This window comes from Seriola dumerili, unplaced genomic scaffold, assembly GCF_002260705.1.
Source record: "Seriola dumerili isolate Sdu_G_001 unplaced genomic scaffold, Sdu_1.0 BDQW01000191.1, whole genome shotgun sequence".
NCBI classification, from domain to species: Eukaryota; Metazoa; Chordata; class Actinopteri; order Carangiformes; family Carangidae; genus Seriola; species Seriola dumerili.
The window spans coordinates 2,869,734-2,881,950 of NW_019174446.1; the positions used below are offsets into that span (position 1 = coordinate 2,869,734).

General features: G+C 41.8%; 1 protein-coding gene across 20 annotated transcripts in view; it reads right to left on the reverse strand.

The window, feature by feature from the left end:
* Positions 1-12,217, reverse strand: part of rims2 (regulating synaptic membrane exocytosis 2) — a 144,378-nt gene that overhangs the window by 40,465 nt on the left and 91,696 nt on the right. For 8 of the 20 annotated variants that reach the window (XM_022753380.1, XM_022753378.1, XM_022753373.1 and 5 more), the window contains 4 exons: positions 10,436-10,504; positions 7,788-7,926; positions 7,236-7,337; positions 1,520-1,705 (listed from right to left, as the gene is read on the reverse strand). In XM_022753380.1, the coding sequence (XP_022609101.1) occupies positions 1,520-1,705; positions 7,236-7,337; positions 7,788-7,926; positions 10,436-10,504 (496 nt within the window). Of the gene's footprint in view, positions 1-1,519; positions 1,706-5,714; positions 5,781-7,235; positions 7,338-7,787; positions 7,927-10,435; positions 10,505-12,217 lie in introns of all 20 variants that reach the window. The other 12 variants (XM_022753374.1, XM_022753375.1, XM_022753376.1 and 9 more) reach the window with 4 other exon arrangements.

Here is a 12,217-nt window from a genome sequence, read left to right on the forward strand (position 1 = left end):
GGAGCAGATGGTGGATGGGCCAGGTCAGGCCATGTCGCACCCACGTCACAGTGTGAGAAAAGTAAGGGATTGTTCAAAAGAGAGAGAGATACGTTTGATAGCAGAGATGTGAGTAAGATAAATAGTAAAGCTATTTGCTACAGTGGAAAGTGACATGATTTAATCCACTTATCTAGGATCACTCATTAATTTAGTTCATATATACTGTAAGTAACTGTCAGGCCCAACAGAAGGAAATCAGTGACAGTGGCTGCACTAAAGCATGGAGTAACTAAGAGAAACTGACTGACTGAAACATTACATCGTGTCTTGGATCTCCAAATATAAAACCGATGCACACAGCAATGATGTTTGGCACATGGCATGGGAGTGGAGGGATACATCAACTGTAGGGAACTGAGCTGCAATAAAAAGATGCCAGGTGTGAATCGCATGTACAGTCGACTCATCAAGCTGCAAGGAGAGAAGAGTTCAATGCAGAAACAGCAGACTAGTGCGACCATGCGTTCAGACTGTCCCCAAAAGGCTTCAAATCACACAAAAGAAAGAAAAGAAACGAAAAACAAAATGCCATCACAGGATAAACGGCATCAGTTGATGTTAGTAATGAAATCAAAGTAAAATGTCGGCCCAACACTGCTATACTCACGCAAGCGTATAAGCAGTGTGTGTTCCAAATCAAAACGAGTCAGCACGCTATTCTACGGTGTCGGGGTTGTCGTGCCTGGGACATGTGTAAAGAAAATACAGCACCGGTGCTTTTGGGGACAAAACACAAAGTGGCTAGGTGGGGTGGTGGGGTAGTTGTGAGGGGGAGGCGGCTGGGGTGAGGTGAGGTGAGGTGGGGTGAGGTGAGGTGAGGCAGGAGAGCAGGGTGTTGGGAGGGAGGCAGGTAGGTGACAGTGATGTAGTTTCTCTGGTTCATTCTCTGAGTTAGTCAGGTTCGGGGTGGGTGGGAGCTCATGGGACGGGGTCTCTACTGGTTTAGTTCTACAGAGGTTTTAGTTATGCAAAGGTTTAGCAGAGGTGGAGCCGCTCTGGGGGAAGAAATAATCTTATTGGTTGATTTAAACCTCAGAGATTACTAACTGGAGTAATCCTCTAGCTAGTAGCTCGACTTCTAGATTAGCAAGGAGGATTATTTGATTAATTAGTTACACAGCAAGCTGCCTATTTGATCTAAATAGACTAATATGAAGCTATTTGGGTAAGATAGGTGGCTGACCTGGTAGCGAGGCTAATCAACCAACCCAGATTCTGTACATTACTAGACCTCTATATGTCTAGATTGTATAATCCCAGTTGCCAGAATAAACATTAATGTTTTCACTGGGCTTTATTCTATTCATGTTACTTGGCCAAAAAACTGTGGGTCTTTGGTCTACTTACTGATGTTTTAACCTAATGTTTAAATTATTTCTCCCTCCAGAGTAGGTATGCCTCAGGGAAATTATTGTACAACTACAACTCTAGTCTGCTTCTGTGCTAAGCTTGTTAACGTCTCCGATCTGGGTCACACCTCGTCAAGGCAGGTGAGGGGGGGGCGGACCTCCCAGATGGCAGAGACGGCATGGACCTCATGAGCGAAGAGTCGTGGGGGCGTTCAGTGGAGCGCGAGCGGGATGTGGGGCGCTCTATAGTGGGCCGCTGGTCTGCAGAGCGGGACCTGCTGTGATACTCGTGTCTATCCATGGCTCCGTGGTTCCTACAGAGGTTATTGAGAGATAGGCAGGCACTCAGTGGGACCCAAGCAGGGCAGGGACAGTATGCTGGCAGGGTGGAGGGCACAGAAATTTCTTGCACCCTCTAAACTCCTCTGAGGTGCATGTGTTTCAGGACTACACGTGTGTTATTGCATGTTTTAACCCATTTATTACAAACCACATTCAGTACTAAACCTTTCACCATTGCTGACAATTTTCAAGATCATATCAAAGTTCTTTAAATCTCAAATCATCACAGTAGATTTATAAATCTAACTGTAGTTTACTGTCATGGACTAAACACGTGTCCATGAGCAGATTGTTGTCCTGTATTGGTTATTAATGATCCATGTGGAGTAGCAAATACACATTCAAAAAGAAACTGGTCGGCCGTAATGTCAACTATATGCAGAATGTTTTCCTGTAAATGGACTAAAACATGCAAAAATACAGGTACGGCCCCTTAAAGTGAAGGAGTCAAATTATTCAGCAACTCTTCGAGAACAGTTGACGACACTTTAATGTTAACAGACAACCTGTTTCAGCTGTCACAGCCTTAATGTAGCAGAACTGCATGTACAGCTGATAATGTTTTATTATTCTATGACATCTAAAATGTTCTATGGCCACTTAAATGGGCATTTTTTTTGGTTTCATGAAATGTACTTAAGATTCTACTTACATGCAATTCTTTTACAATTTGTCTATCAACATTACAGCTTTGTCTATAATTCTTTATGAGTTGATGAATTACTGAATTTTTAGGGTGGACAGTATGGACAGAGGGCTAGGAGGCTTCTGTGTGGTTTATGGTCCCTGGAGTGAATTAACAGTGAAGTCTTCAGGGTGTGTACAGCAGGGACCATGTGCTATCTCTCAGTATGTGATGGGTGTGTGTTCATTTGCAATCTATTTGAGGTACAGTGAAATGTGAGGGAAAGGTGAAGTGTGTCTTTAACATTGCATTTGGCTCCTAAAAATCTGTTATTTCCTGAAAATGCCCAGCCATTATGAGTCTATTTGGCACAGTGAGGATGAAGGCAGATCTTGTCAGTCTGAAGAGCTGGTAAAAAAAAAAGGCAGGTGAGGTTCTCAACTAGAAAAAATCATTGATAGTGTACATATTCTTTAAATTTGCAGAGAGAAAAAAAAAAAACATTTTCATAAAACTGCATCAAACTGCACATATCAAACCAGTGAAAGGAAATATTCAGCTTTAGAGCATGCACACTGTTTAGAAACTGTAAACGTTTAAATGTGAACATCTTAAGCCCTTCATAGGTCACAGTGTTTAATTAAACCATAAAGCGCAGAAGACAAATACTGAGGCTAACAGACACCAAAAGACTTAGTGAAATAATTTCAAACCATAACTTTGCTGAACATTTTTGAGAATGTGGAAGAAAAACTTTTACTTCTGATTCTTTTCAATCATTTGAATTTTAATTAATAAGTCAATCTTGGCATAGTCCTGTAGCGTCTGCAGCCTTTTGCAGTATGAAAAATTGTCCAGTAGAGGAAATGTCCTTTTTGTCTACGACAGCAAAAACAAAGGCTCATCACTCCGTAACCTTAAGTAGCCGTAAGCATTCTTTATCTACACTCATTTACAGTGATGGTCAATATAATCATTCCCCACCATGATGTTGTTATGGCTGAGGATTTATGGGTAATGTGAAGGTTGTGTCTGTTACAAATCAAATATCTCATTAGGTGTAATTTAATGGATATAGCCATGACATACACATGATGCACCTTGAAATATGACTCCTCGACGCACTCAGACTGGTTTCAAACTACAAAAAATGTGTTCTCTATTTTAATGCTTATACGTGACAGACTTTGTCCCATTCAAGGTGCACTCTGGGACGAGGCACTTAAAACAACAGAATCATGAAAAGCATTTTCTCATGTTCTGGGCAGAAATGACCTAAACTAAGACATTTGCCGAAAGGCTCAAAGTCTTTCTCTTTGTTGCTTATTTCTGTCTCCTTGTCCTCGTTCCTTTTTTTGGTCTCACTATTGCTTTTACTCTGCCTGGGTACAGACAGAAACAAACTGTATCTGTGTGAAAAGAGGAGTGAAATCTATTCTACTCCTCTGTGGATAAAACTGAGATGCTAGCTGCTTTCCCTTTCCTCTCAGTTTAGACAAAAAGAGAGGGAGAAAAAAGAAAATGGAGAGCTCTTGTTAATGGCTATCTAGGCTGTAGCTGAGCCTGAAGTCGAGCCAAGCTGGGCCTTAGGGAAACTTTGTGACACTTTAATAAAGTCAGTCAGGCTCTCAGGCTGAGTTCTGAGGACTCATCACTTTTTTCCTCCTGGAGAGGAGAGAAATGGCACAGACGTCACGACGTTATTCCTGACTGAAAGCCAGATGGCAGCAGGTGGAAGAATGAAGACAGGGAGAAGTGGAGTCATTTACAGCGTTTTTCTGGAAGGGGGCTATGTGACTTCTTTCTTATTATTGCTGCACCAGGAGGCTGGTGTGGGTCCTGGGGATGAACGGGGAGCCCTGCAGCCCATTCTGGTCTGACCCCAGAAGTCAAAGGGCAAACACAGAATTTACAAAGTCACTGTGCAGCCCAGAGCAATGCATCAGAGATGCCACTGTATGGGTGAGCAAAAAGCTGCTACCAGTAGCACGTGAAGAAGGACAATACTAGTGATCACACACACCACTGATCGACATATTGCTGTTGGTATAATGTACATGGGTACATAAACAAAGACATCAACGAAGAAACAGTCAGGTGCTGGCCAGCACTTAACTCGACAACCAGTATACATACAGCTGACATCAGCAACACAAATAGCTCTGGGCCTCAACATACTGAAGCAGTTGTGTACCATTACTGGACGTCTACACAACTTCAGAGCTGTGATGACTCCTTAACAAAAACCGATATCAGACAGGATATCATTTTCTGTCATCACATGTACGATCACGGGTAAATTAAAGATGGACGAGGGACAACTTGAGGAGACCACAGGATGGTGGATGCACAGATACAGCGGCAGTGCATGTCAATACCTCTCGTAGTCAAAGTCGGAGGAGTAGGCGCCCTCAGAATAGGCGCGGGCCATCCTAGTGGAACGCAGTAACCTGACTGCTTCCTCTCTGCAGATCGGGTACACACGATGGTTGCGGCTGGCGAAAAAATATCACAACTGGTCAGCATTACGTTTGTTTTCATCACAAGGGGAGGTAACAAATAAATATATATAAAAAACACAAACCTGCAAAGGAGGTTGGAATACACTTTGTCTGCAATCTGTCTGCATACATACTTATTAAATCATCCTACAAATCCACTACTATACACTGAGGGTATCCACATGTTTGTAAGAGAAACCACCTCTGCTGGACAAAACTTCACAACCATAGAAACACTTATCCATTGTCAGTATTGCCATAGTCACTCTTTTGGTGGCTAAGATGAAAAGACAAATGACAGATTTACTCTCCTTAGAATCTCACTTGTTCACATGGTAAAAGTTTGGAGCGAAAAGAGAAGAAAGCTTTTATGATAATGAGGAGGTGGAAAGAGAGAGTAAGCAATGCTGATACTGGATGGATGAAGTGTATGGCCAAAGAATCACCCACTTTCTCTATACAGTGTACTACTGAAAAGTAACACACATTATGTATATATTTAATCTTCCGCAGAAGAAATATATACTTTAACACTACAACACAACACTTATGGCATTGACAATGGCCAAGTGACACAAAGTGGCCTCTACAGTGTAATCATAAAACCATGTGGCATGACAGTTGACTGTGGATAGTCTTACAGGACTTCATGCAATGTAAGAACCTCATGGTATTCACTTGACATAGATTACAGTGAGAGAAAATGTGCCATAGTGTCAGTGTCATGTGATCAACACCCAGATGAAAGATTTCCTGAAGAAAACAGAGGGTTTGTGGGCTGCAGTTGAGGGTGTGTGGGGTTGGAAGGTGGAGTTGCAGAGATGGGGCTTCATGCAAGCTCAGGTAAGAGTCTACCTGGGGTCCTTTTGAGGATCATCAATAGGCTGAGTATGTCTGGTTCGAGGTAGGGTGAGGAAATGGCTGCAACCACATGGAGGGAGGAGAGAAGACAGAGATGGATCTGAGATGGCGCCGAGGAAGAAGCACAGGAGGAGGAGGAAAGGAGAGAGAGAGAGAGGATTGGAGATAGACAGAATCATACGCAGACAGATGGAGGGGTGAGGAAACTGAGGGAGAGAGAACGAGAGATTTCTCAAAGAAATAGGATGTAAAGAGACTGAGAGAGCTCATAGGAAAGGTTGATGTAACGGTTTCAAAGAGGAAAAACAGGCAACGAAGATAAGAGAGGCTGAGAAATCGAATGGTGAGATGTCTTCCTCAGCTTTACCACACAGACAGATGAAAGTGGTACACTGAACACCAGCAGCATTCACAGAGGAGAGAACAGAACAGCACAGTCCAAACACCTGAACCTGCTTGGTGTTACTTCTGGATGTGAAGGACAACAATTTAACACCATGCACATTACATAAGATTTGCTCTTTCACACACACAATTTCAAGAACATTTCAAAAAGTAGGAAAATGTAGGAACATTTTTTTTTTTTTAAATAGTCTCACTCAAAACTATTTTAAAAAATTAAAGAGGAGATTTTTTTATATATATATTTGAAGTGTTCTGGGACAAATCCAAACTCTCCATGACTCATTTCCTGTGTCATTTTCAACTGTTTTCAATAAATAACCAGACACTGTTAATTAAAGCAGCTGAAATACACTCAAGTGAGCACTGTCCCAGACAATTTAGATAAGTGCATTTTCTGAGTCTGACACTGATTTAGGCCAAGCCTCAGAAATATCAAATAAAGTTAATTGGACTTGGGGGGAAGTAGCTGTGGCCTGGCAGTGCCAAGGCTATGATTGGACTCTTGGAGCAACATTTTCCACCACTCACAGAAAGAAAATGCTGATGGGGGATAACTGACCACTTCCCCTTGACCACCTCTTCCATAAAGATAGTGCGATACATGCAAATACTGTATACTGTACGCAGCATTTACAGCATTGGCTCCAAATGTGTCCTGCATAATTTCAGCCTCCTCGATGTGAGATGGAAAAAACTTGTTAAAAAAAATGTGTTGATTACTTTTCAAAAGCAGCATAGTCTTATCCAAATCATGTTAGTGTTCATGTTAGATTTTAACCGTCATAACTTTTCTGATGTAACACAACTTGTTGACATTATGTTGCAAGATATAGGATGCATCAAGTTATAGGGAATCCACGCCACTGTACCAGATTAAACATGTTTGGAGAACGTTGCAGAAACATCAGAGGGATGAAAGCACTCACACACAAAATCACTTTCTTGAGAGTTTAAGGCAAATGGCATCTTTGTGTTAAGTGTATGCGTGCAGAAATACCTCCCTGAATGTCTACTCATCAGACCCCACTTGTGACTGTCAGCATATGTTCATGCATGTCCGCGTGCATGCACCCACTGTACACAAGTGCAAGCTGGAGAGTGTGTGTGTACCTGTCAGGTGAGTAGTTAGCTTCGGACACACTGTGGTGGTCCACTCTAGAGGAGGAGCTGTACTGAGAGTGCCTGAGGTCAAAGGCCGGGTCCAGACTTCTGCTGTGTGACAGAAGTGGACTGGATCACCCCTCATGTAGTTTATGCACCACACACTGCCCCCTACTGGCCAGGGGGGGGCACATGGCCTCATGTTTAACGGAGGCTTTCAGAGTGGCCGCGAGAAATGCTACACAGCACATACAGCACTTGGTGCTACAACCAAACGAGTGATTCATTTCAAATTAAATCTTTTTTCAGAGTAACCTGAAATAGCATGTCTTTCAGCTCGGCTACTAAATCTGTTAGAATTTTGTGGATTGGATTTGTGGAAGCAAGAATGTTAAGCCATCCTTCTTTAAGACGAAACTAAGGTGTAAAATACATCATCATCACATGAACACAAATATAATAAACACAGAGAAAAAGAAAACAAAAAAAACAACAAAAAAAAACAAATGTGTATACCCAGATGTCAAGGGTCAGCCCAGTGGAGTACTGAGCATTAGTTACCTAGAGGGTGGGGGAACGCTGGGGGAGCGTGACCGTGCCCTGTTTATGTCAGCTGACCGAGAGCAGTGGTTAGATGACATCACCTGCTCAGGGACAGACAACGTGGAGCTCTGGAAGTCCCTGCCGTTTGGCCGGTAGTCTGTGGAGACAGGAATGGGTAAAGAAAGGGAGGAATGGAGGGACAAGGGATTATTTAGATGGTTCTTTATTTACAGACAGACGCCACAGGTACTACAGTGTTAGCTTTAAGTTTACAACACCTCAGTATGGATTCCCATTGTTTTTGAGTGGGTGACAGCTAAACCTACAGCCATGGTAATGACAAACTATGACTGCTAATGATGCACATCCAGTTTAATCACACCCTGTAATAACTCAGGAGAAACTTTCTAAAAGTTATGCTAAATGCCATTCTGTACAGGTGACAGATTCTCTATTTTCATTATGCTGACTCTCTATATTCCAAAATGGAGAAGTAGGTTTTGATAAAGGTGCAATTCATCTGCTGTGTCAACACTGTGCATTAAACATGAAAATAGCCTTTAAAAATCAGAAACATTATAATGAATTTTCTCTGCAAGACTGATTAGTCCATTGAATTTGAAAGAGTTCATTAACCGATAATCAGACATGGCTAGAAGCCATGGTTAAGGTCAGTGCTTAGCTCTATAAAAGTTGATTGATATTCAATAGAGTGTACAGCACATTAAAATGAGTTAAAGAAAGCTCTGAATCAAAAGTTGGAAAAGAAGGAAAGGTAGGAGAAATTGGAGGTAATGAAAAAGAAATGTTGACCTTCACTTAAGAAAGTTTGACATATTAATATTTTTTTTTTTGATGGGAGGTACGGTGGCTCTGCAGAGCAGCTCAATTAAATCTATAAAATCATTTCACAAAGTTAAAACAATCCGGATTTCAAGTAAAATTTTGACATTGTCAGAATTTTACACAATGTACGTTTACAACCAATCTCATACAGTTCCTTTCTTTCTTTTATAAACCAAAGCTAAAACAAGAATAAATGAGATCTTTGCAACATATTTGCTTCATTGTGATGCTTTTCAGGTTGAACAGGGAAAACATTTCTAAACAGCAGCTCTAATACAGAGATTCCTGTAGCCGAGCAATTAACTTCCATGCAGAGCCAAATTAAATCTATTCTTCCTCTTGACATGTTGCTTCATGCATGAGTACAGCCTGCCTGTTAAGCACATATAAAATGGAGAACCTTTGCTGACAATTAATAGGATTTAATAAGAAGAGTGGGGCTGTATCAGTGCAGAAGGAGGGGACAGCACTGAGGGTCAAAGCAAGATTAAATGTACTGTGCAAATATTAAAAATTGGAGTTTTCACATCTAAAAATTGCATAAATAAATTCAAATAACAGCAATTATACTTTGAAAGACAAGCACATATAAGCATGGCCTGTGCCTGCTGTACTGCATGTACCAGACAATAAGTGTACTGGTGGCTACTGTATCATAAAAGAAAATGCCCGGAAATTTTTTTTTTTTCTTCCCCATTTGAAAATAATAGCATCAGCTGTTTAATGCAAAGACTGCAGGATAAATGAGATGTGGTGGAGCCCAAGTAAAGAGCAGGGTGCAACCAGAGCTGAGCATAGGGGTATTCCCTTCACTGTGAATGAAGTGAAGGGGACTGGCATGGTGAGGCAGTGAGGGGCTGATGAGAATGTTAAAGAGGCCGGAGGAGGATTTCCCTCAGCTACGGTATCATCGGCGAGCCCAGGCTCATGCTCATCCCCTCTCTGTCTGTCAGTAACTGAATCTATTCTTTTCCACTCTATTTTTTAATCTTTCTTCTCCTCTGTGGCCTGAATGTGCTAAAAGATATTTGTAACGTTATCACATGCTAAACCAAAAGTGCAGGTTCCTGTCTCCATCCTGCAATTACCCAGCAGCTGCACTGCAAACAAGGTCGACGCATCTTTTGTGGTCTTCAAATGAAAGACAAAAACAGGGATCATATTTATGAAAAGGGGATAACGAGGTACACGCTGCTTGCTAACACTATTTTTAGCATGAAAAACTAAAGCAAGCTTTTATTTTTCTCTGCCTTACTTATCTACTGCAGCATTGTTTTCTTCAAGGTTGATATTTTTTGTGGGCAAATTTCAAATACTTTTCAGTCTTTCTTTCTGCCTCTTTCTCAGGCTCTCTGGCTGGTAACAGCTCTGCCTCTCCTCTCCTCTCTGATGTGCAGCGTGGGCGTGCTGCTGGAGCCTTGGTGAGTACAGCAAAACAGCAACTAACAGTGCAGAGGCAGACAAAAGCTCACTGCTCGCTCACCGCGCTGCTGCTGCTGCTGCCGATGGGCTGCAGCATTTCAACCTGCTAATATGATATATAATGGAATTTGTAAGCTGTTCAGGCCCAGCAAGCCTTTGACGGATGTTGACGTGTAAGAGGTTAACTAAGTTCACCAGCAAAGGAAATAAACACAAAATCTATGACATATATAATAATGTGTTCTGGTGAAAAATCCGATTAAATAACATTAGAAACTGTTGCTTTTCCTTTCAATCATCATTGTTTTTCACATTAGATTGATTTGTCTTGCAGATGAATTTATTCCCATGCATTAATATTTCTTAAACTGCATGTTAACATGACGATAGTACATTACCTGTTATTACCCCAACACCGTCTTCACAATCGTAGTCTGAGATCTCACTGTCACTAATCCTCTGGGATCCTTTGAGATGAAGAGACAGAGAACGATGGGAACATGGAGGAGAGGAAAAGGAGGAACAGGAGAGAAAGAGACAGATGGAGACGGGGGAAATGGGGAAACAGGAAGAAGTCATTTACACTCCCTGGTTCATTCATTCAGCACCACAGTACCAATTGTTTGTATTATTCCTCCCTGGTCAGACTCTAATCTTCATTGGTTAAACTGAAGATTGTACATATGCTGTGACTGCATATAGTGTCAGTCTCTAACATATGTCACTGCACTCCACAAATACAACAAACCGTCCTGCAAGAGAGCGTTCCAGATTATATATATGTGAAAATATGCGTCAGCCGTAACAAATAATGCTGCATTTTGCTGCTCCACTTCAACAAACACAGCACATCTCTCTTCATCTGAACTGTGACACTTTTAAATGACACACTCAGTCACTCAATTTACATGTGAAGGTGCGGGCGGGAGAAGTGGTATGGCTTTACAGCTCTTTCTTCATCCTCCCCACTTGCCTTATCACCTCTCCCTGTCCCCTCTCTTTAAAGTATGACACCCTCACTGCAGCCCACCCCTCCAACCCCTCCCCTTCCCGCCTTCACCGTTCAGTCAACTTAAATCAACTGGACACGTGTGCTTTTTCAGAAATGACAAGTGCTGCACTCTGGCAGTGCCGCTCCCAACCTCTCATCTCAGTTGGCTGGAAACTTTTTACAGCTGTCAGCTCTTTCACCTCACACTAACACAAACACCCAGAAAATCGTCCTGGTGGGGAAGTGAGCAAGTCTTAAGTGTCTAGCGGAAGCAGTACAGTGACTACAGTGCAGTCATCTAAAGCATGTTAACCAGTATCTGGTCACAGAATGGAAAAGCGGCGAGGGCGGGGCCAAAAGAGCTATTTTGGGTTTTGCATAGAGGAAATATAACACTAGAAAATAATATATTATGCACAAAGATAATCAAAGCATTCTCTTTTTGTTTTAAATATACCATCACTGTTTCACATGATTAAGAATAATAAGTATAAATAAAGAATAAAAAGTATCACACCAGGAACAGAGTCATCGGCCATTTCCTAAGACAATTTCATAACATATTCACATTCACGACACACAAACACAAGCAAAGCAAAATGGGCTGCAGAAGTCTGCCAACAGTTTTTTATGCTATTCTAAAAGGGAAAATATTCATAATGGACAAAATAATAAACAGTATACAAAACATAACAGAGGAAAAGCAAGTGGTCACAATCAAATTATATTTTCTGGCAGGACTGGCAGACAGCCTGAGTTTTTATAACACCACTTTAGGATGAGGATCAGGATCGAGTGCAGTTGTTCAGGATATGGTTGCGGGTTGCGAGATGGGATTGTGAGATATTTAACAGGTGAATACACAGAGAGGGAGAGACCACTGTGTCCCAGATCTCTCTTTCCCTCGAGTGTGCATGTGTCTGCTGCCAAACAAGTAGTGTAAACTCGACACCAGCTCACCACACTGAAATCCATGTAAGGCAGCAGAAACATGCACCCTTCATGGAAAAAGGGGCGGAGAATCAGGGCACAAGGATGCATCTTTCAAAAGGACAGGAGAACACTCAGATGCTCCATAGAGCAGCGCTGCCTGCAAGTGCAGGGGTCCTTTACCTGAGTTGTATGAATATGAGCCTTTGTCTGTAAAAGCAGAAGCAGTAGGGTTGATGTAACATGGATGACAAAGACA